The sequence below is a fragment of the Salvelinus alpinus genome, chromosome 2 (assembly GCF_045679555.1).
Source record: "Salvelinus alpinus chromosome 2, SLU_Salpinus.1, whole genome shotgun sequence".
NCBI lineage: Eukaryota > Metazoa > Chordata > Actinopteri > Salmoniformes > Salmonidae > Salvelinus > Salvelinus alpinus.
Window position 1 is genome coordinate 117423755 of NC_092087.1, and position 26039 is coordinate 117449793.

At 44.1% G+C, this 26039-nt stretch overlaps 1 protein-coding gene across 1 annotated transcript in view; it reads left to right on the top strand.

The window, feature by feature from the left end:
- The first annotated feature begins 2150 nt into the window (after positions 1 to 2150).
- The window catches only part of LOC139542314 (uncharacterized), a 56382-nt gene continuing 32493 nt past the window's right edge, over positions 2151 to 26039 (top strand). Inside the window, exons 1-9 of the mRNA XM_071347584.1 lie at positions 2151 to 2349; positions 10224 to 10338; positions 10553 to 10682; positions 11407 to 11500; positions 12188 to 12289; positions 16005 to 16053; positions 16326 to 16494; positions 17174 to 17299; positions 21357 to 21419. Of these exons, the coding sequence (XP_071203685.1) occupies positions 10236 to 10338; positions 10553 to 10682; positions 11407 to 11500; positions 12188 to 12289; positions 16005 to 16053; positions 16326 to 16494; positions 17174 to 17299; positions 21357 to 21419 (836 nt within the window). The 5' untranslated portion in view covers positions 2151 to 2349; positions 10224 to 10235. The remainder of the gene's footprint in view (positions 2350 to 10223; positions 10339 to 10552; positions 10683 to 11406; positions 11501 to 12187; positions 12290 to 16004; positions 16054 to 16325; positions 16495 to 17173; positions 17300 to 21356; positions 21420 to 26039) is intronic.

Here is a 26039-nt window from a genome sequence, read left to right on the forward strand (position 1 = left end):
CCCATAGAGATATAATGAATAGAACTGTCTTGGAACCTCTAACCCTGGTAATCTGACTGGTAAACTCATTGGAACCTCTAACCCTGGTAATCTGACTGGTCAACTCATTGGAACCTCTAACCCTGGTAATCTGACTGGTCAACTCATTGGAACCTCTAACCCTGGTAATCTGACTGGTCAACTCATTGGAACCTCTAACCCTGGTAATCTGACTGGTAAACTCATTGGAACCTCTAACCCTGGTAATCTGACTGGTAAACTCATTGGAACCTCTAACCCTGGTAATCTGACTGGTCAACTCATTGGAACCTCTAACCCTGGTAATCTGACTGGTAAACTCATTGGAACCTCTAACCCTGGTAATCTGACTGGTAAACTCATTGGAACCTCTAACCCTGGTAATCTGACTGGTCAACTCATTGGAACCTCTAACCCTGGTAATCTGACTGGTAAACTCATTGGAACCTAACCCTGGTAATCTGACTGGTAAACTCATTGGAACCTCTAACCCTGGTAATCTGACTGGTAAACTCATTGGAACCTCTAACCCTGGTAATCTGACTGGTAAACTCATTGGAACCTCTAACCCTGGTAATCTGACTGGTAAACTCATTGGAACCTCTAACCCTGGTAATCTGACTGGTAAACTCATTGGAACCTCTAACCCTGGTAATCTGACTGGTAAACTCATTGGAACCTCTAACCCTGGTAATCTGACTGGTAAACTCATTGGAACCTCTAACCCTGGTAATCTGACTGGTAAACTCATTGGAACCTCTAACCCTGGTAATCTGACTGGTAAACTCATTGGAACCTCTAACCCTGGTAATCTGACTGGTAAACTCATTGGAACCTCTAACCCTGGTAATCTGACTGGTCAACTCATTGGAACCTCTAACCCTGGTAATCTGACTGGTAAACTCATTGGAACCTCTAACCCTGGTAATCTGACTGGTAAACTCATTGGAACCTCTAACCCTGGTAATCTGACTGGTAAACTCATTGGAACCTCTAACCCTGGTAATCTGACTGGTAAACTCATTGGAACCTCTAACCCTGGTAATCTGACTGGTAAACTCATTGGAACCTCTAACCCTGGTAATCTGACTGGTAAACTCATTGGAACCTCTAACCCTGGTAATCTGACTGGTAAACTCATTGGAACCTCTAACCCTGGTAATCTGACTGGTAAACTCATTGGTGGACACACAAAATGGCTGCCTGGTATTATGATGCAATAACTTCCATAGGAATGTAGACTGTTCATTCTAATGATGTTTAACTGATGTGGTTCATGCAATAACACATTACATGTGTCTACTACTCTACTTATCTACAATACAACATCCCCCCCATGTGTACGTGTGTGTGTCTTATGTGTGTGTGTGTGTGTGTGTATCCGTCTGTCTGTCTGTGTGTGTCTCTTCACAGTCCCCATTGTTCCATCAGGGGTATTTTGATCTGTTTTTTAAATCTGATTCTACTGCTGCATCAGTTACCTGATGTGGAATAGAGTTCCATGTAGTCATGGCTCTATGTAGTACTGTGCACCTCCCATAGTCTGTTCTGGACAAACCTCTGGTGGCATGTCTTGTGAGCTGTGTGCTAGTCGTTTAAACAGACACCGTGGTGCATTTCAGCTTGTCAACACTTCTTACAAAAAAACAAGTAGTGATGAAGTCAATCTCTCCTCCACTTTGAGCCATGAGAGATGTACATGCATATAATTAATGTTAGCTCTCTGTGTACATTTAAGGGCCAGCCGAACAAATCCCAGCAGATATTGATGGGTACACTTCCTGCTTTTACTTCCTGCTTTGCCCCTATGGGTATGCTCGCAATGGCCGCCAGTCCACCCATTATGCCATCGTTAACTTGAACGGGGACGACCGTTCTATTCATTCTATTTCTATGATTACACCCTTTTCGGCTGGGTCGTCACTCTTTACTACAGCCACAAAGTCATAACCCCGCTTATTTATACAATTTATCTCCTTAAAATATTATTTTAAACCGTAACCTTAATCAAAGTGCTAAAACTTAACTTTAAATGAAGACCAAAAAGTTTTCCTAAATTCTTACGATGAAAAGCACATTTTGACGTTGTTGCTGTGGTAACTAGGGAACACTTCTTGGCTGGTCGCCCAGGTGACGCCGTGTCCGTCACTTCCGGTCTGAAGTTTTGGAAGCCGGCGCGAAACGAAAAAGGAAAACAAGGTCGTGAGAAGGAACCGTCACTCCGGTTAAACGACTTTAATAATTACTCGTTATATATTACATCTAACGCTGTCGGTTCTCACGCTTTATAACCGTATTGTCAACTCAGAAGTGTTCCATTTTTCAAGCAAGGTAACGTAGCTAACGAACGTTTTAACCAACTAGCCAGCCACATCCGCTTTGATACTCTTTTAACTACAGCTGACAAGGATATCAATCAAACTGTTGTTAGCTGGCTAAGGTAGCTAGTTAGGTATGCTAACGTCTGGTTAAATCACAGACCGACGAAAATAAACATGTGCTTTCTCTGGTCGAAGTTGTGTGTTTGGGTTGTGTCGAGGCTGAGTTAGTTGGTTAGATATTGAATATGATTAGTTAGCCTCTGTGCACCTTCATTAATTAGTTATTTATCTCCACCGGTCAGAATTGAAAGTAGTTTTGTTTTCCCCCCTAACCAGTTACATTAAGCTAGTTTTCTACAGATCATTAACGTTGTGTGTCTTGTTATTCTAGTTAACGTTAGTTGGACCGAATCAGAATCAACTTTATCCACCAAGTACATTTTATAGTGAAGGATATACAATGCAGTGTGTGGTTTATAGTGAAGGATATATAATGCAGTGTGGGGTTTATAGTGAAGGATATACAATGCAGTGTGTGGTTTATAGTGAAGGATATATAATGCAGTGTGTGGTTTATAGTGAAGGATATACAATGCAGTGTGTGGTTTATAGTGAAGGATATACAATGCAGTGTGTGGTTTATAGTGAAGGATATATAATGCAGTGTGTGGTTTATAGTGAAGGATATATAATGCAGTGTGTGGTTTATAGTGAAGGATATACAATGCAGTGTGTGGTTTATAGTGAAGGATATATAATGCAGTGTGTGGTTTATAGTGAAGGATATATAATGCAGTGTGTGGTTTATAGTGAAGGATATACAATGCAGTGTGGGGTTTATAGTGAAGGATATACAATGCAGTGTGTGGTTTATAGTGAAGGATATATAATGCAGTGTGTGGTTTATAGTGAAGGATATACAATGCAGTGTGTGGTTTATAGTGAAGGATATACAATGCAGTGTGTGGTTTATAGTGAAGGATATATAATGCAGTGTGTGGTTTATAGTGAAGGATATATAATGCAGTGTGTGGTTTATAGTGAAGGATATACAATGCAGTGTGTGGTTTATAGTGAAGGATATATAATGCAGTGTGTGGTTTATAGTGAAGGATATACAATGCAGTGTGTGGTTTATAGTGAAGGATATATAATGCAGTGTGTGGTTTATAGTGAAGGATATACAATGCAGTGTGGGGTTTATAGTGAAGGATATACAATGCAGTGTGTGGTTTATAGTGAAGGATATATAATGCAGTGTGTGGTTTATAGTGAAGGATATACAATGCAGTGTGTGGTTTATAGTGAAGGATATACAATGCAGTGTGTGGTTTATAGTGAAGGATATATAATGCAGTGTGTGGTTTATAGTGAAGGATATATAATGCAGTGTGTGGTTTATAGTGAAGGATATACAATGCAGTGTGTGGTTTATAGTGAAGGATATACAATGCAGTGTGGGGTTTATAGTGAAGGATATACAATGCAGTGTGTGGTTTATAGTGAAGGATATATAATGCAGTGTGTGGTTTATAGTGAAGGATATACAATGCAGTGTGTGGTTTATAGTGAAGGATATACAATGCAGTGTGTGGTTTATAGTGAAGGATATACAATGCAGTGTGGTTTATAGTGAAGGATATACAATGCAGTGTGTGGTTTATAGTGAAGGATACACAATGCAGTGTGTGGTTTATAGTGAAGGATATACAATGCAGTGTGTGGTTTATAGTGAAGGATATACAATGCAGTGTGGTTTATAGTGAAGGATATACAATGCAGTGTGTGGTTTATAGTGAAGGATATACAATGCAGTGTGTGGTTTATAGTGAAGGATATATAATGCAGTGTGTGGTTTATAGTGAAGGATATACAATGCAGTGTGTGGTTTATAGTGAAGGATATACAATGCAGTGTGTGGTTTATAGTGAAGGATATATAATGCAGTGTGGTTTATAGTGAAGGATATACAATGCAGTGTGTGGTTTATAGTGAAGGATATACAATGCAGTGTGGGGTTTATAGTGAAGGATATACAATGCAGTGTGTGGTTTATAGTGAAGGATATATAATGCAGTGTGTGGTTTATAGTGAAGGATATACAATGCAGTGTGTGGTTTATAGTGAAGGATATACAATGCAGTGTGTGGTTTATAGTGAAGGATATATAATGCAGTGTGGGGTTTATAGTGAAGGATATATAATGCAGTGTGGGGTTTATAGTGAAGGATATACAATGCAGTGTGTGGTTTATAGTGAATGATATATAATGCAGTGTGTGGTTTATAGTGAAGGATACACAATGCAGTGTGTGGTTTATAGTGAAGGATATACAATGCAGTGTGTGGTTTATAGTGAAGGATATACAATGCAGTGTGGTTTATAGTGAAGGATATACAATGCAGTGTGTGGTTTATAGTGAAGGATATACAATGCAGTGTGTGGTTTATAGTGAAGGATATATAATGCAGTGTGTGGTTTATAGTGAAGGATATACAATGCAGTGTGTGGTTTATAGTGAAGGATATATAATGCAGTGTGTGGTTTATAGTGAAGGATATACAATGCAGTGTGTGGTTTATAGTGAAAGATATATAATGCAGTTTGGGGTTTATAGTGAAGGATATACAATGCAGTGTGTGGTTTATAGTGAAGGATATACAATGCAGTGTGTGGTTTATAGTGAAGGATATATAATGCAGTGTGTGGTTTATAGTGAAGGATATACAATGCAGTGTGTGGTTTATAGTGAAGGATATACAATGCAGTGTGTGGTTTATAGTGAAGGATATACAATGCAGTGTGGGGTTTATAGTGAAGGATATACTATGCAGTGTGGGGTTTATAGTGAAGGATATACAATGCAGTGTGTGGTTTATAGTGAAGGATATATAATGCAGTGTGGGGTTTATAGTGAAGGATATACAATGCAGTGTGGGGTTTATAGTGAAGGATATACAATGCAGTGTGTGGTTTATAGTGAAGGATAAACAATGCAGTGTGTGGTTTATAGTGAAGGATATATAATGCAGTGTGTGGTTTATAGTGAAGGATATATAATGCAGTGTGTGGTTTATAGTGAAGGATATATAACGCAGTGTGTGGTTTATAGTGAAGGATATATAACGCAGTGTGTGGTTTATAGTGAAGTATATACAATGCAGTGTGGTTTATAGTGAAGGATATACAATGCAGTGTGGTTTATAGTGAAGGATATACAATGCAGTGTGTGGTTTATAGTGAAGGATATACAATGCAGTGTTGTTTATAGTGAAGGATATACAATGCAGTGTGTGGTTTATAGTGAAGGATATATAATGCAGTGTGTGGTTTATAGTGAAGGATATATAACGCAGTGTGTGGTTTATAGTGAAGGATATATAATGCAGTGTGTGGTTTATAGTGAAGTATATACAATGCAGTGTGGTTTATAGTGAAGGATATACAATGCAGCGTGGTTTATAGTGAAGGATATACAATGCAGCGTGGTTTATAGTGAAGGATATACAATGCAGCGTGGTTTATAGTGAAGGATATACAATGCAGTGTGGGGTTTATAGTGAAGGATACACAATGCAGTGTGGGGTTTATAGTGAAGGATATACAATGCAGTGTGGTTTATAGTGAAGGATATACAATGCAGCGTGGTTTATAGTGAAGGATATACAATGCAGTGTGGGGTTTATAGTGAAGGATATACAATGCAGTGTGGGGTTTATAGTGAAGGATATACAATGCAGTGTGGTTTATAATGAAGGATATACAATGCAGTGTGGTTTATAGTGAAGGATATACAATGCAGTGTGGTTTATAGTGAAGGATATACAATGCAGTGTGGTTTATAGTGAAGGATATATAATGCAGTGTGGGGTTTATAGTGAAGGATATACAATGCAGTGTGTGGTTTATAGTGAAGGATATACAATGCAGTGTGTGGTTTATAGTGAAGGATATACAATGCAGTGTGGGGTTTATAGTGAAGGATATACAATGCAGTGTGTGGTTTATAGTGAAGGATATACAATGCAGTGTGGGGTTTATAGTGAAGGATATACAATGCAGTGTGGTTTATAGTGAAGGATATATAATGCAGTGTGTGGTTTATAGTGAAGGATATACAATGCAGTGTGTGGTTTATAGTGAAGGATATACAATGCAGTGTGGTTTATAGTGAAGGATATACAATGCAGTGTGGGGTTTATAGTGAAGGATATACAATGCAGTGTGGTTTATAGTGAAGGATACACAATGCAGTGTGGTTTATAGTGAAGGATACACAATGCAGTGTGGTTTATAGTGAAGGATATACAATGCAGTGTGTGGTTTATAGTGAAGGATATATAATGCAGTGTGTGGTTTATAGTGAAGTATATACAATGCAGTGTGGTTTATAGTGAAGGATATACAATGCAGTGTGGTTTATAGTGAAGGATATACAATGCAGCGTGGTTTATAGTGAAGGATATACAATGCAGCGTGGTTTATAGTGAAGGATATACAATGCAGTGTGGGGTTTATAGTGAAGGATACACAATGCAGTGTGGGGTTTATAGTGAAGGATATACAATGCAGTGTGGTTTATAGTGAAGGATATACAATGCAGCGTGGTTTATAGTGAAGGATATACAATGCAGTGTGGGGTTTATAGTGAAGGATATACAATGCAGTGTGGGGTTTATAGTGAAGGATATACAATGCAGTGTGGTTTATAATGAAGGATATACAATGCAGTGTGGTTTATAGTGAAGGATATACAATGCAGTGTGGTTTATAGTGAAGGATATACAATGCAGTGTGGTTTATAGTGAAGGATATATAATGCAGTGTGGGGTTTATAGTGAAGGATATACAATGCAGTGTGTGGTTTATAGTGAAGGATATACAATGCAGTGTGTGGTTTATAGTGAAGGATATACAATGCAGTGTGGGGTTTATAGTGAAGGATATACAATGCAGTGTGTGGTTTATAGTGAAGGATATACAATGCAGTGTGGGGTTTATAGTGAAGGATATACAATGCAGTGTGGTTTATAGTGAAGGATATATAATGCAGTGTGTGGTTTATAGTGAAGGATATACAATGCAGTGTGTGGTTTATAGTGAAGGATATACAATGCAGTGTGGTTTATAGTGAAGGATATACAATGCAGTGTGGGGTTTATAGTGAAGGATATACAATGCAGTGTGGTTTATAGTGAAGGATACACAATGCAGTGTGGTTTATAGTGAAGGATACACAATGCAGTGTGGTTTATAGTGACGGATACACAATGTAAAATATATTTGGCAGGTGTTTGGTTTATATAAATATATTTAGCAGGTGTTTGGTTTATATAAATATATCTAGCAGGTGTTTGGTTTATATAAATATATTTTGCAGTTTGGTTTATATAAATATATTTAGCAGGTGTGTGGTTTATATAAATATATTTGGCAGGTGCGTGGTTTATATAAATATATTTAGCAGGTGTTTGGTTTATATAAATATATTTGGCAGGTGTTTGGTTTATATAAATATATTTTACAGGTGTGTGGTTTATATAAATATATTTGGCAGGTGTGTGGTTTATATAAATATATTTGGCAGGTGTTTGGTTTGTATAAATATATTTGGCAGGTGTTTGGTTTATATAAATATATTTGGCAGGTGTGTGGTTTATATAAATATATCTAGCAGGTGTTTGGTTTATATAAATATTTTTTGCAGGTGTTTGGTTTATATAAATATATTTTACAGGTGTGTGGTTTATATAAATATATTTTACAGGTGTTTGGTTTATATAAATATATTTAGCAGGTTTTTGGTTTATATAAATATATTTTGCAGGTGTTTGGTTTACATAAATATATTTAGCAGGTGTTTGGTTTATATAAATATATTTAGCAGGTGTGTGGTTTATATAAATATATTTGGCAGGTGTGTGGTTTATATAAATATATTTAGCAGGTGTTTGGTTTATATAAATATATTTAGCAGGTGTTTGGTTTATATACATATATTTAGCAGGTGTTTGGTTTATATACATATATTTAGCAGGTGTGTGGTTTATATACATATATTTTGCAGGTGTGTGGTTTATATACATATATTTTGCAGGTGTGTGGTTTATATACATATATTTAGCAGGTGTGTGGTTTATATACATATATTTAGCAGGTGTTTGGTTTATATAAATATATTTTGCAGGTGTGTGGTTTATATACATATATTTAGCAGGTGTGTGGTTTATATACAGTGGGGAGAACAAGTATTTGATACACTGACAATTTTGCAGGTTTTCCTACTTACAAAGCATGTAGAGGTCTGTAATTTTTATCATAGGTACACTTCAACTGTGAGAGAAGGAATCTAAAACAAAAATCCAGAAAATCACATTGTATGATTTTTAAGTAATTCATTTGCATTTTATTGCATGACATAAGTATTTGATACATCAGAAAAGCAGAACTGAATATTTGGTACAGAAACCTTAGTTTGCAATTACAGAGATCATACGTTTCCTGTAGTTCTTGACCAGGTTTGCACACACTGCAGCAGGGATTTTGGCCCACTCCTCCATACAGACCTTCTCCAGATCCTTCAGGTTTCGGGGCTGTCGCTGGGCAATACGGACTTTCGGCTCCCTCCAAAGATTTTCTATTGGGTTCAGGTCTGGAGACTGGCTAGGCCACTCCAGGACCTTGAGATGCTTCTTACGGAGCCACTCCTTAGTTGCCCTGGCTGTGTGTTTCGGGTCGTTGTCATGCTGGAAGACCCAGCCACGACCCATCTTCAATGCTCTTACTGAGGGAAGGAGGTTGTTGGTCAAGATCTCGCGATACAAGGCCCCATCCATCCTCCCCTCAATACGGTGCAGTCGTCCTGTCCCCTTTGCAGAAAAGCATCCCCAAAGAATGATGTTTCCACCTCCATGCTTCACGGTTGGGATGGTGTTCTTGGGGTTGTACTCATCCTTCTATTCCTCCAAACACGGCGAGTGGAGTTTAGAGCAAAAAGCTCTATTTTTGTCTCATCAGACCACATGACCTTCTCCCATTCCTCCTCTGGATCATCCAGATGGTCATTGGCAAACTTCAGACGGGCCTGGACATGCGCTGGCTTGAGCAGGGGGACCTTGCGTGCGCTGCAGGATTTTAATCCATGACGGCGTAGTGTGTTACTAATGGTTTTCTTTGAGACTGTGGTCCCAGCTCTCTTCAGGTCATTGACCAGCTCCTGCCGTGTAGTTCTGGGCTGATCCCTCACATTCCTCATGATCATTGATGCCCCACGAGGTGAGATCTTGCATGGAGCCCCAGACCGAGGGTGATTGACCGTCATCTTGAACTTCTTCCATTTTCTAATAATTGTGCCAACAGTTGTTGCCTTCTCACCAAGCTGCTTGGCTATTGTCCTGTAGCCCATCCCAGCCTTGTACAGGTCTACAATTTATCCCTGATGTCCTTACACAGCTCTCTGGTCTTGGCCATTGTGGAGAGGTTGGAGTCTGTTTGATTGAGTGTGTGGACAGGTGTCTTTTATACAGGTAACGAGTTCAAACAGGTGCAGTTAATACAGGTAATGAGTGGAGAACAGGAGGGCTTCTTAAAGAAAAACTAACAGGTCTGTGAGAGCCGGAATTCTTACTGGTTGGTAGGTGATCAAATACTTATGTCATGCAATAAAATGCAAATTAATTACTTAAAAATCATACAATGTGATTTTCTGGATTTTTGTTTTAGATTCCGTCTCTCACAGTTGAAGTGTACCTATGATAAAAATGACAGACCTCTACATGCTTTGTAAGTAGGAAAACCTGCAAAATCGGCAGTGTATCAAATACTTGTTCTCCCCACTGTACATATATTTTACAGGTGTGTGGTTTATATAAATATATTTAGCAGGTGTTTGGAGACATGAATCCAGAAGACGTTGTGATCATTCTCAGTGATGATGATGATGATGATGATGTGTCCATCAACGACTCGGTCTACATCGTCGAAGACATCCAGAACAACGGTAAGATGTCAGCAAAAATACAACAACAGTTTGTAGGAAGATAAAAGGGGAAAAACAGAGATCGGGGAAGTGAAAGGAGAGGAACCTCAAGAAAACCACGTCAGCACTTCTTAAAATCAAGAGTGTCAACCTCTGTGTGGACTTTAGTCCAGTGGTTTCTACATCTATATCATCTATACCATATATATCTACGTGGTCTCTCTACCCACCACAGCAGCAGTACATCAGTCTAACTGCAGCAGGTCACATGATCCTGGAGGAGAAGAGGACCTGGTCGTGACCTTCTGTCAGAGAGGAGAGGTGCTGCCTCACGCACGCTATGACTGTACCTCACACACCTTCACGTGAGTCACGCGCACACCTTCACGTGAGAGAGACACACACACCTTCACGTGAGAGAGACACACACACCTTCACTTTTAGAGAGACACACACACCTTCACGTGAGAGAGACACACACACCTTCACGTGAGAGAGACACACATTCACGTGAGAGAGACACACACCTTCACGTGAGAGACACACACCTTCACGTGAGAGACACACACACACCTTCACGTGAGAGACACACACACACCTTCACGTGAGAGAGACACACGCACCTTCACGTGAGAGACACACACACACCTTCACGTGAGAGACACACACACACCTTCACGTGAGAGAGACACACACACCTTCACGTGAGAGACACACACATTCACGTGAGAGAGACACAGACACACCTTCACGTGAGGGAGACACACACACACACACACACACCTTCACGTGAGGGAGACACACACACACACACACCTTCACGTGAGGGAGACACACATACACACACACACACACCTTCACGTGAGGGAGACACACACACACACACCTTCACATGAGAGAGACACAGACACACCTTCACGTGAGGGAGACACACATACACACACACACACACCTTCACGTGAGAGAGACACACACACAACTTCACGTGAGAGAGACACACACACCTTCACGTGAGCGAGACACACACACCTTCACGTGAGAGAGACACACACTTCTCCTCCTAACATCAGTGTGTCTCCTCTCTTCCAGACCAACAGACAGTGATGTAGGAGGACCAGTAGAATCCAACCAGCTCTTCTGTCACCAGTGCTTCTGTTACGTCTGTGACAAGGTCGCCGCGGAGGTGAGCTGTGTGAGAGAGACGTGAAGGTTAACTCTGTAGAGCTGTCAGAGAGAGACATGAAGGTAAACTCTGTAGAGCTGTCAGAGAGAGACATGAAGGTAAACTCTGTAGAGCTGTCAGAGAGAGAGACGTGAAGGTAAACTCTGTAGAGCTGTTAGAGAGAGAGACGTGAAGGTAAACTCTGTAGAGCTGTCAGAGAGACGTGAAGGTAAACTCTGTAGACCTGTCAGAGACGTGAAGGTAAACTCTGTAGACCTGTCAGAGACGTGAAGGTAAACTCTGCAGAGCTGTCAGAGAGAGACGTGAAGGTAAACTCTGTAGAGCTGTCAGAGAGACGTGAAGGTAAACTCTGCAGAGCTGTCAGAGAGAGACGTGAAGGTAAACTCTGTAGAGCTGTCAGAGAGAGACGTGAAGGTAAACTCTGTAGAGCTGTCAGAGAGAGACGTGAAGGTAAACTCTGTAGAGCTGTCAGAGAGATGTGAAGGGGTTAGGGTTACTGTGTGTGAATTGAGGTGTTGATTACAATCGGCTGACCGAGAGCTTTTCTTTTCTCTTTCCGTGTGTGTGTGTGTGTGTGTGTGTGTGTGTGTGTGTGTGTGTGTGTGTGTGTGTGTGTGTGTGTGTGTGTGTGTGTGTGTGTGTGTGTGTGTGTGTGTGTGTGTGTGTGTGTGTGTGTGTGTGCTGCAGTGTTCTGTGTGGACTGTGTCAGGAGTGTGCCACTGTAACGCCCATAAGAGGAGTGTGTTCTGGAGCAACAAGAGAGACAAGGTGGTTCTGGGATACCTTCAGGTCAGTTTAACCTTTAACCTTCAGGTCAGTTTAACCTTTGACCTTCAGGTCAGTTTAACCTTCAGGTCAGTTTAATAACCTTTAACCTACAGGTCAGTTTAATAACCCTTAACCTACAGGTCAGTTTAATAACCCTTAACCTTCAGGTCAGTTTAATAACCCTTAACCTACAGGTCAGTTTAATAACCCTTAACCTTCAGGTCAGTTTAATAACCCTTAACCTACAGGTCAGTTTAACCTTCAGGTCAGTTTAATAACCCTTAACCTACAGGTCAGTTTAATAACCCTTAACCTACAGGTCAGTTTAATAACCCTTAACCTTCAGGTCAGTTTAATAACCCTTAACCTTCAGGTCAGTTTAATAACCCTTAACCTTCAGGTCAGTTTAATAACCCTTAACCTTCAGGTCAGTTTAATAACCCTTAACCTACAGGTCAGTTTAATAACCCTTAACCTTCAGGTCAGTTTAATAACCCTTTTACCTTCAGGTCAGTTTAATAACCTTTAACCTTCAGGTCAGTTTAATAACCTTTAACCTTCAGGTCAGTTTAACCTTCAGGTCAGTTTAATAACCTTTAACCTACAGGTCAGTTTAATAACCCTTAACCTACAGGTCAGTTTAATAACCCTTAACCTACAGGTCAGTTTAATAACCCTTAACCTTCAGGTCAGTTTAATAACCCTTAACCTTCAGGTCAGTTTAATAACCCTTAACCTACAGGTCAGTTTAATAACCCTTAACCTTCAGGTCAGTTTAATAACCCTTAACCTTCAGGTCAGTTTAATAACCCTTAACCTACAGGTCAGTTTAATAACCCTTAACCTACAGGTCAGTTTAATAACCCTTAACCTTCAGGTCAGTTTAATAACCCTTAACCTATAGGTCAGTTTAATAACCCTTAACCTTCAGGTCAGTTTAATAACCCTTAACCTTCAGGTCAGTTTAATAACCCTTAACCTACAGGTCAGTTTAATAACCCTTAACCTTCAGGTCAGTTTAATAACCCTTAACCTACAGGTCAGTTTAATAACCCTTAACCTTCAGGTCAGTTTAATAACCCTTAACCTACAGGTCAGTTTAATAACCCTTAACCTTCAGGTCAGTTTAATAACCCTTAACCTTCAGGTCAGTTTAATAACCCTTAACCTTCAGGTCAGTTTAATAACCCTTAACCTACAGGTCAGTTTAATAACCCTTAACCTTCAGGTCAGTTTAATAACCCTTAACCTACAGGTCAGTTTAATAACCCTTAACCTACAGGTCAGTTTAATAACCCTTAACCTTCAGGTCAGTTTAATAACCCTTAACCTTCAGGTCAGTTTAATAACCCTTAACCTTCAGGTCAGTTTAATAACCCTTAACCTACAGGTCAGTTTAATAACCCTTAACCTTCAGGTCAGTTTAATAACCCTTAACCTACAGGTCAGTTTAATAACCCTTAACCTACAGGTCAGTTTAATAACCCTTAACCTTCAGGTCAGTTTAATAACCCTTAACCTTCAGGTCAGTTTAATAACCCTTAACCTTCAGGTCAGTTTAATAACCCTTAACCTACAGGTCAGTTTAATAACCCTTAACCTACAGGTCAGTTTAATAACCCTTAACCTTCAGGTCAGTTTAATAACCCTTAACCTTCAGGTCAGTTTAATAACCCTTAACCTTCAGGTCAGTTTAATAACCCTTAACCTTCAGGTCAGTTTAATAACCCTTAACCTACAGGTCAGTTTAATAACCCTTAACCTTCAGGTCAGTTTAATAACCCTTAACCTTCAGGTCAGTTTAATAACCCTTTTACCTTCAGGTCAGTTTAATAACCTTTAACCTTCAGGTCAGTTTAACCTTCAGGTCAGTTTAATAACCCTTAACCTACAGGTCAGTTTAATAACCCTTAACCTTCAGGTCAGTTTAATAACCCTTAACCTTCAGGTCAGTTTAATAACCCTTAACCTACAGGTCAGTTTAATAACCCTTAACCTTCAGGTCAGTTTAATAACCCTTAACCTTCAGGTCAGTTTAATAACCCTTAACCTACAGGTCAGTTTAATAACCCTTAACCTACAGGTCAGTTTAATAACCCTTAACCTTCAGGTCAGTTTAATAACCCTTAACCTACAGGTCAGTTTAATAACCCTTAACCTTCAGGTCAGTTTAATAACCCTTAACCTTCAGGTCAGTTTAATAACCCTTAACCTACAGGTCAGTTTAATAACCCTTAACCTTCAGGTCAGTTTAATAACCCTTAACCTACAGGTCAGTTTAATAACCCTTAACCTTCAGGTCAGTTTAATAACCCTTAACCTACAGGTCAGTTTAATAACCCTTAACCTACAGGTCAGTTTAATAACCCTTAACCTACAGGTCAGTTTAATAACCCTTAACCTTCAGGTCAGTTTAATAACCCTTAACCTACAGGTCAGTTTAATAACCCTTAACCTACAGGTCAGTTTAATAACCCTTAACCTACAGGTCAGTTTAATAACCCTTAACCTACAGGTCAGTTTAATAACCCTTAACCTTCAGGTCAGTTTAATAACCCTTAACCTACAGGTCAGTTTAATAACCCTTAACCTACAGGTCAGTTTAATAACCCTTAACCTACAGGTCAGTTTAATAACCCTTAACCTACAGGTCAGTTTAATAACCCTTAACCTACAGGTCAGTTTAATAACCCTTAACCTTCAGGTCAGTTTAATAACCCTTAACCTACAGGTCAGTTTAATAACCCTTAACCTACAGGTCAGTTTAATAACCCTTAACCTTCAGGTCAGTTTAATAACCCTTAACCTACAGGTCAGTTTAATAACCCTTAACCTACAGGTCAGTTTAATAACCCTTAACCTACAGGTCAGTTTAATAACCCTTAACCTTCAGGTCAGTTTAATAACCCTTAACCTACAGGTCAGTTTAATAACCCTTAACCTACAGGTCAGTTTAATAACCCTTAACCTTCAGGTCAGTTTAATAACCCTTAACCTTCAGGTCAGTTTAATAACCCTTAACCTTCAGGTCAGTTTAATAACCCTTAACCTACAGGTCAGTTTAATAACCCTTAACCTACAGGTCAGTTTAATAACCCTTAACCTACAGGTCAGTTTAATAACCCTTAACCTACAGGTCAGTTTAATAACCCTTAACCTTCAGGTCAGTTTAATAACCCTTAACCTTCAGGTCAGTTTAATAACCCTTAACCTTCAGGTCAGTTTAATAACCCTTAACCTTCAGGTCAGTTTAATAACCCTTAACCTTCAGGTCAGTTTAATAACCCTTAACCTACAGGTCAGTTTAATAACCCTTAACCTTCAGGTCAGTTTAATAACCCTTAACCTACAGGTCAGTTTAATAACCCTTAACCTTCAGGTCCGTTTAATAACCCTTAACCTTCAGGTCAGTTTAATAACCCTTAACCTTCAGGTCAGTTTAATAACCCTTAACCTACAGGTCAGTTTAATAACCCTTAACCTTCAGGTCCGTTTAATAACCCTTAACCTTCAGGTCAGTTTAATAACCCTTAACCTTCAGGTCAGTTTAATAACCCTTAACCTACAGGTCTTATATAGTGCCCTGCTTTTGAGTGGGAGTTGGGAACCATCTCTATCTGTCTATCTGTTCACCTCCTGTCTGTCTGTCCACCTCCTGTCTGTCTGTCTGTCCACCTCCTGTCTGTCTGTTCTCCTTCTGGGTCTCAATTAATCCTCAATTAACTTTCATCTGCAGATATTTAACTTCAACCTGCTGGAGATCGACAGCGACCTCCGACTAGCAGGTACACACACACACACACACACACAGAGACACACACAAACACACAGAGACGCACGCACACGCACATGCACACGCACACGCACACACACACACACACACAGACACACACACAGACAGAGACACACACACACACACACACACACAGAGACACACACACACACAGAGACACACACACAGACAAAGGTACACACACACACACACACATAGAGACAAAGGTACACACACACACACACACACACACAGAGATATTCCGTCTGTGTTCTGTGTGTGTAGAGTCCTTACTGCTGCAGTTGGAGGAGGAGTTATCGACGGAGTACGCCTCCTTCCAGAGGGGCGTGGCTGTGAGGGGATTGGCTGTCCAATGTGCCTGTCACTGCCACACAGCCAATCGTTTGGAATGCGAGAACTGCCAATCAAATCACCTGCTGCTACTGGTCTACGAGTAAGACCCCCTTGTTCCAGCGTTAATATCTTGTTACCTTGGGGACTGTTACTATGGGGATTATTACCATGGGGAGTGTTACCATGTTGGACTGGGGAGTATTACCATGTTGGACTGGGGAGTGTTACCATGTCGGACTGGGGAGTGTTACCATGTCGGACTGGGGAGTGTTACCATGTCGGACTGGGGAGTATTACCATGTCGGACTGGGGAGTATTACCATGTTGGACTGGGGAGTGTTACCATGTTGGACTGGGGAGTGTTACCATGTCGGACTGGGGAGTGTTACCATGTCGGACTGGGGAGTGTTACCATGTCGGACTGGGGAGTGTTACCATGTCGGACTGGGGAGTGTTACCATGTCGGACTGGGGAGTGTTACCGTGTCGGACTGGGGAGTGTTACCACGTCGGACTGGGGAGTGTTACCGTGTCGGACTGGGGAGTGTTACCGTGTCGGACTGGGGAGTGTTACCGTGTCGGACTGGGGAGTGTTACCGTGTCGGACTGGGGAGTGTTACCGTGTCGGACTGGGGAGTGTTACCTTGTCGGACTGGGGAGTGTTACCTTGTCGGACTGGGGAGTGTTACCGTGTCGGACTGGGGAGTGTTACCGTGTCGGACTGGGGAGTGTTACCGTTACCGAACAATGATTTTTGTTCTCATGTCTTGTGTGTTGCAGTTATTCGCAGGTGTTTCAGTGTGTGTGTCGCTTCCTTGGACGTGCTGAGAGAGAGAGACCGAGAGCAGCAGCTGTTATGAGACTGGGAGCAGCTCACCTCTTCATTACACACTGTCAACCTCCTGGGTATGTACTGTCAACCTCCTGGGTATGAACTGTCAACCTCCTGGGTACGCACTGTCAACCTCCTGGGTACGTACTGTCAACCTCCTGGGTATGTACTGTCAACCTCCTGGGTACGTACTGTCAACCTCCTGGGTACGTACTGTCAACCTCCTGGGTACGTACTGTCAACCTCCTGGGTATGTACTGTCAACCTCCTGGGTACGCACTGTCAACCTCCTGGGTACGCACTGTCAACCTCCTGGGTACGTACTGTCAACCTCCTGGGTACGTACTGTCAACCTCCTGGGTACGTACTGTCAACCTCCTGGGTACGTACTGTCAACCTCCTGGGTACGTACTGTCAACCTCCTGGGTACGCACTGTCAACCTCCTGGGTACGCACTGTCAACCTCCTGGGTACGTACTGTCAACCTCCTGGGTACGTACTGTCAACCTCCTGGGTACTTACTGTCAACCTCCTGGGTACGTACTGTCAACCTCCTGGGTACGTACTGTCAACCTCCTGGGTACGCACTGTCAACCTCCTGGGTACGTACTGTTAACCTCCTGGGTACGTACTGTCAACCTCCTGGGTACGCACTGTCAACCTCCTGGGTACGTACTATCAACCTCCTGGGTACGTACTGTCAACCTCCTGGGTACGTACTGTCAACCTCCTGGGTACGTACTGTCAACCTCCTGGGTACGTACTGTCAACCTCCTGGGTACGTACTGTCAACCTCCTGGGTACGTACTGTTAACCTCCTGGGTACGTACTGTTAACCTCCTGGGTACGTACTATCAACCTCCTGGGTACGCACTGTCAACCTCCTGGGTACGTACTATCAACCTCCTGGGTACGCACTGTCAACCTCCTGGGTACGTACTGTCAACCTCCTGGGTAGACACTGTCAACCTCCTGGGTACTCACTGTCAACCTCCTGGGTACGTACTGTCAACCTCCTGGGTACGCACTGTCAACCTCCTGGGTACGTACTGTCAACCTCCTGGGTACGTACTGTCAACCTCCTGGGTACGTACTGTCAACCTCCTGGGTACGTACTGTCAACCTCCTGGGTACGTACTGTCAACCTCCTGGGTACGTACTGTCAACCTCCTGGGTACGTACTGTCAACCTCCTGGGTACGCACTGTCAACCTCCTGGGTACGTACTGTCAACCTCCTGGGTACGTACTGTCAACCTCCTGGGTAGACACTGTCAACCTCCTGGGTACGTACTGTCAACCTCCTGGGTACGTACTGTTAACCTCCTGTCAACCTCCTGGGTACGCACTGTCAACCTCCTGGGTACGTACTGTCAACCTCCTGGGTACGTACTGTCAACCTCCTGGGTACGCACTGTCAACCTCCTGGGTACGTACTGTCAACCTCCTGGGTACGTACTGTCAACCTCCTGGGTAGACACTGTCAACCTCCTGGGTACGCACTGTTAACCTCCTGGGTACAACTGTCAACCTCCTGGGTACGTACTGTCAACCTCCTGGGTACGCACTGTCAATCTCCTGGGTACGTACTGTCAACCTCCTGGGTACGTACTGTCAACCTCCTGGGTACGCACTCTCAACCTCCTGGGTACGCACTGTCAATCTCCTGGGTACGTACTGTCAACCTCCTGGGTACACACTGTCAACCTCCTGGGTACGCACTGTCAACCTCCTGGGTACTTACTGTCAACCTCCTGGGTACGTACTGTCAACCTCCTGGGTGTACTGTCAACCTCCTGGGTACGCACTGTCAACCTCCTGGGTACGTACTGTCAACCTCCTGGGTACGTACTGTCAACCTCCTGGGTACGTACTGTCAACCTCCTGGGTACGTACTGTCAACCTCCTGGGTACGTACTGTCAACCTCCTGGGTACGTACTGTCAACCTCCTGGGTACGTACTGTCAACCTCCTGGGTATGTACTGTCAACCTCCTGGGTACGTACTGTCAACCTCCTTCCAGATATAATGAAAAGTTGGCGGCAATACCTTCCAGATACTGTCTCTTCCAGATACCGTACCTTCCAGATACTGTCTCTTCCAGATACCGTACCATCCAGATACCGTACCTTCCAGATACCGTACCGTCCAGATACCGTACCTTCCAGATACCGTACCTTCCAGATACCGTACCTTCCAGATACCGTACCTTCCAGATACCGTACCTTCCAGAACCATCCAGATACCGTACCTTCCAGATACTGTACCTTCCAGATATAATGAAAAGTTGGCGGCAATACCTTCCAGATACTGTACCTTCCAGATACTGTACCTTCCAGATACTGTACCTTCCAGATATAATGAAAAGTTGGCGGCAATACCATCCAGATACCGTACCTTCCTGATACCGTACCATCCAGATACCGTACCATCCAGATACCGTACCATCCAGATACCGTACCATCCAGATACCGTACCATCCAGATACCGTACCTTCCAGATACCGTACCTTCCAGATACCGTACCTTCCAGATACCGTACCTTCCAGATACCGTACCTTCCAGATACCGTACCATCCAGATACCGTACCTTGCAGATACCGTACCTTGCAGATACCGTATCATCCAGATACCGTACCTTCCAGATACCGTACCTTCCAGATACCGTACCTTCCAGATACCGTACCATCCAGATACCGTACCATCCAGATACCGTACCTTCCAGATACCGTACCTTCCAGATACCGTACCTTCCAGATACCGTACCTTCCAGATACCGTACCTTCCAGATACCGTACCTTCCAGATACCGTTCCTTCCAGATACCGTACCATCCAGATACCGTACCATCCAGATACCGTACCATCCAGATACCGTACCATCCAGATACCGTACCATCCAGATACCGTAACTTCCAGATACCGTACCTTCCAGATACCGTACCTTCCAGATACCGTACCTTCCAGATACCGTACCTTCCAGATACCGTACCTTCCAGATACCGTACCTTCCAGATACCGTACCTTCCAGATACCGTACCTTGCAGATACCGTACCTTGCAGATACCGTACCTTGCAGATACCGTACCGTCCAGATACCGTACCGTCCAGATACCGTACCGTCCAGATACCGTACCTTCCAGATACCGTACCTTCCAGATACCGTACCTTCCAGATACCGTACCTTCCAGATACCGTTCCTTCCAGATACCGTTCCTTCCAGATACCGTACCATCCAGATACCGTACCATCCAGATACCGTACCTTCCAGATACCGTACCTTCCAGATACCGTACCTTGCAGATACCGTACCTTGCAGATACCGTACCTTGCAGATACCGTACCTTCCAGATACCGTACCTTCCAGATAGCGTACCTTCCAGATAGCGTACCGTCCAGATACCGTACCGTCCAGATACCGTACCGTCCAGATACCGTACCGTCCAGATACCGTACCGTCCAGATACCGTACCTTCCAGATACCGTACCTTTCAGATATAATGAAAAGTTGGTGGCATGCTAAAGTTGACAGGTTTTCATATTTGTTTTAAAGGTGTAATACACACACACCAAATGTATTTAAACAAAAAAATGTATATCCCCTTTTTCTCCCCAATTTCGTGGTATCCGATTGGTTATTAGTCTTGTCTCATCGCTGCAACTCCTGTACGGACTCGGCAGAGGCGAAGGTCGAGCCGTGCGTCCCCACGAAACACGACCCAACCAAGCCACACTGCTTCTTGACACAATGCCCACTTAACCCGGAAGCCAGCCGCACCAATGTCCCGGAGGAAACACCGTACACCTGGCGACCAAGTCAGCGTGCACTGCGCCCGGCCCGCCACAGGAGTCGCCAGTGCAAGATGGGACGAGGACATCCCTGCCGGCCAAACCCTCCCCTAACCTGGCGACACTGGCCCAATTGTGCGCCGCACCATGAGTCTCCCGGTCGCGGCCGGCTACGACAGAGCCTGGACTCGAACCCAGAATCTCTAGTGGCACAGCTGCAATGCGGTGCCTTAGACCACGGCACCACTCGGGAGGCTTCTCACACACTTCTGATATGACAAAATCCGATACAGCTTCCCTTTAATCTTCCTCGAGGTCTAACCCCTGACTTCTCTAACCCCTAACAGACCAGTGATTTCCCATCATCTCGAGGCCAGGATAGCGGAGGCCCTGCCCTTGCTGCTAACCAGGTACACGTACACAACATACACCAAATCCCATATGGACCCCTACACCCTAAAGCACGTGGCCATCTCAGGTGTTTGGGATAGGGGGAATAGCTCCACCTTGCGCTCTGATAAGCTTGGTGGAAGTTTCAACATATTGCTTAGACTCATCAAATCCTCTCAGACCTCCACAAGTGGTGTAGGGTCTAGGAGTCCATTTAGGACTGGGTAACACCATAGGGTCTAGAGGTCCATTTAGGACTGGGTAACACCATAGGGTCTAGGGGTCCATTTAGGACTGGGTAACACCATTGGGTCTAGAGGTCCATTTAGGACTGGGTAACACCATAGGGTCTAGAGGTCCATTTAGGACTGGGTAACACCGTAGGGTCTAGAGGTCCATTTAGGACTGGGTATCACCATAGGGTCTAGAGGTCCATTTAGGACTGGGTAACACCATAGGGTCTAGGGGTCCATTTAGGACTGGGTAACACCATAGGGTCTAGAGGTCCTTTTAGGACTGGGTAACACCATAGGGTCTAGAGGTCCATTTAGGACTGGGTAACACCATAGGGTCTAGGGGTCCATTTAGGACTGGGTAACACCATAGGGTCTAGGGGTCCATTTAGGACTGGGTAACACCATAGGGTCTAGGGGTCCATTTAGGACTGGGTAACACCATAGGGTCTAGGGGTCCATTTAGGACTGGGTAACACCATAGGGTCTAGGGGTCCATTTAGGACTGGGTAACACCATAGGGTCTAGAGGTCCATTTAGGACTGGGTAACACCATAGGGTCTAGAGGTCCATTTAGGACTGGGTAACACCATAGGGTCTAGAGGTCCATTTAGGACTGGGTAACACCATAGGGTCTAGGGGTCCATTTAGGACTGGGTAACACCATAGGGTCTAGAGGTCCATTTAGGACTGGGTAACACCATAGGGTCTAGGGGTCCATTTAGGACTGGGTAACACCATAGGGTCTAGAGGTCCATTTAGGACTGGGTAACACCATAGGGTCTAGGGGTCCATTTAGGACTGGGTAACACCATAGGGTCTAGAGGTCCATTTAGGACTGGGTAACACCATAGGGTCTAGAGGTCCATTTAGGACTGGGTAACACCATAGGGTCTAGAGGTCCATTTAGGACTGGGTAACACCATAGGGTCTAGAGGTCCATTTAGGACTGGGTAACACCATAGGGTCTAGGGGTCCATTTAGGACTGGATAACACCATAGGGTCTAGAGGTCCATTTAGGACTGGGTAACACCATAGGGTCTAGAGGTCCATTTAGGACTGGGTAACACCATAGGGTCTAGGGGTCCATTTAGGACTGGGTAACACCATAGGGTCTAGAGGTCCATTTAGGACTGGGTAACACCATAGGGTCTAGGGGTCCATTTCGGACTGGGTAACACCATAGGGTCTAGAGGTCCATTTAGGACTGGGTAACACCATAGGGTCTAGAGGTCCATTTAGGACTGGGTAACACCATAGGGTCTAGGGGTCCATTTAGGACTGGGTAACACCATAGGGTCTAGAGGTCCATTTAGGACTGGGTAACACCATAGGGTCTAGAGGTCCATTTAGGACTGGGTAACACCATAGGGTCTAGAGGTCCATTTAGGACTGGGTAACACCATAGGGTCTAGGGGTCCATTTAGGACTGGGTAACACCATAGGGTCTAGGGGTCCATTTAGGACTGGGTAACACCATAGGGTCTAGGGGTCCATTTAGGACTGGGTAACACCATAGGGTCTAGGGGTCCATTTAGGACTGGGTAACACCATAGGGTCTAGGGGTCCATTTAGGACTGGGTAACACCATAGGGTCTAGGGGTCCATTTAGGACTGGGTAACACCATAGGGTCTAGGGGTCCATTTAGGACTGGGTAACACCATAGGGTCTAGGGGTCCATTTAGGACTGGGTAACACCATAGGGTCTAGGGGTCCATTTAGGACTGGGTAACACCATAGGGTCTAGGGGTCCATTTAGGACTGGGTAACACCATAGGGTCTAGGGGTCCATTTAGGACTGGGTAACACCATAGGGTCTAGGGGTCCATTTAGGACTGGGTAACACCATAGGGTCTAGAGGTCCATTTAGGACTGGGTAACACCATAGGGTCTAGGGGTCCATTTAGGACTGGGTAACACCATAGGGTCTAGGGGTCCATTTAGGACTGGGTAACACCATAGGGTCTAGGGGTCCATTTAGGACTGGGTAACACCATAGGGTCTAGGGGTCCATTTAGGACTGGGTAACACCATAGGGTCTAGGGGTCCATTTAGGACTGGGTAACACCATAGGGTCTAGAGGTCCATTTAGGACTGGGTAACACCATAGGGTCTAGGGGTCCATTTAGGACTGGGTAACACCATAGGGTCTAGGGGTCCATTTAGGACTGGGTAACACCATAGGGTCTAGAGGTCCATTTAGGACTGGGTAACACCATAGGGTCAAGGTGTCCATTTAGGACTGGGTAACACCATAGGGTCTAGAGGTCCATTTAGGACTGGGTAACACCATAGGGTCTAGGGGTCCATTTAGGACTGGGTAACACCATAGAGGTCCATTTAGGACTGGGTAACACCATAGGGTCTAGAGGTCCATTTAGGACTGGGTAACACCATAGGGTCTAGAGGTCCATTTAGGACTGGGTAACACCATAGGGTCTAGGGGTCCATTTAGGACTGGGTAACACCATAGGGTCTAGGGGTCCATTTAGGACTGGGTAACACCATAGGGTCTAGGGGTCCATTTAGGACTGGGTAACACCATAGGGTCTAGGGGTCCATTTAGGACTGGGTAACACCATAGGGTCTAGGGGTCCATTTAGGACTGGGTAACACCATAGGGTCTAGGGGTCCATTTAGGACTGGGTAACACCATAGGGTCTAGGGGTCCATTTAGGACTGGGTAACACCATAGGGTCTAGGGGTCCATTTAGGACTGGGTAACACCATAGGGTCTAGAGGTCCATTTAGGACTGGGTAACACCATAGGGTCTAGGGGTCCATTTAGGACTGGGTAACACCATAGGGTCTAGGGGTCCATTTAGGACTGGGTAACACCATAGGGTCTAGGGGTCCATTTAGGACTGGGTAACACCATAGGGTCTAGGGGTCCATTTAGGACTGGGTAACACCATAGGGTCTAGGGGTCCATTTAGGACTGGGTAACACCATAGGGTCTAGGGGTCCATTTAGGACTGGGTAACACCATAGGGTCTAGGGGTCCATTTAGGACTGGGTAACACCATAGGGTCTAGGGGTCCATTTAGGACTGGGTAACACCATAGGGTCTAGAGGTCCATTTAGGACTGGGTAACACCATAGGGTCTAGGGGTCCATTTAGGACTGGGTAACACCATAGGGTCTAGGGGTCCATTTAGGACTGGGTAACACCATAGGGTCTAGGGGTCCATTTAGGACTGGGTAACACCATAGGGTCTAGGGGTCCATTTAGGACTGGGTAACACCATAGGGTCTAGGGGTCCATTTAGGACTGGGTAACACCATAGGGTCTAGGGGTCCATTTAGGACTGGGTAACACCATAGGATCTAGAGGTCCATTTAGGACTGGGTAACACCATAGGGTCTAGGGGTCCATTTAGGACTGGGTAACACCATAGGGTCTAGGGGTCCATTTAGGACTGGGTAACACCATAGGGTCTAGAGGTCCATTTAGGACTGGGTAACACCATAGGGTCAAGGTGTCCATTTAGGACTGGGTAACACCATAGGGTCTAGAGGTCCATTTAGGACTGGGTAACACCATAGGGTCTAGGGGTCCATTTAGGACTGGGTAACACCATAGAGGTCCATTTAGGACTGGGTAACACCATAGGGTCTAGAGGTCCATTTAGGACTGGGTAACACCATAGGGTCTAGAGGTCCATTTAGGACTGGGTAACACCATAGGGTCTAGGGGTCCATTTAGGACTGGGTAACACCATAGGGTCTAGAGGTCCATTTAGGACTGGGTAACACCATAGGGTCTAGGGGTCCATTTAGGACTGGGTAACACCATAGGGTCTAGAGGTCCATTTAGGACTGGGTAACACCATAGGGTCTAGGGGTCCATTTAGGACTGGGTAACACCATAGGGTCTAGAGGTCCATTTAGGACTGGGTAACACCATAGGGTCTAGAGGTCCATTTAGGACTGGGTAACACCATAGGGTCTAGAGGTCCATTTAGGACTGGGTAACACCATAGGGTCTAGAGGTCCATTTAGGACTGGGTAACACCATAGGGTCTAGGGGTCCATTTAGGACTGGGTAACACCATAGGGTCTAGAGGTCCATTTAGGACTGGGTAACACCATAGGGTCTAGAGGTCCATTTAGGACTGGGTAACACCATAGGGTCTAGGGGTCCATTTCGGACTGGGTAACACCATAGGGTCTAGAGGTCCATTTAGGACTGGGTAACACCATAGGGTCTAGGGGTCCATTTCGGACTGGGTAACACCATAGGGTCTAGAGGTCCATTTAGGACTGGGTAACACCATAGGGTCTAGAGGTCCATTTAGGACTGGGTAACACCATAGGGTCTAGGGGTCCATTTAGGACTGGGTAACACCATAGGGTCTAGAGGTCCATTTAGGACTGGGTAACACCATAGGGTCTAGAGGTCCAT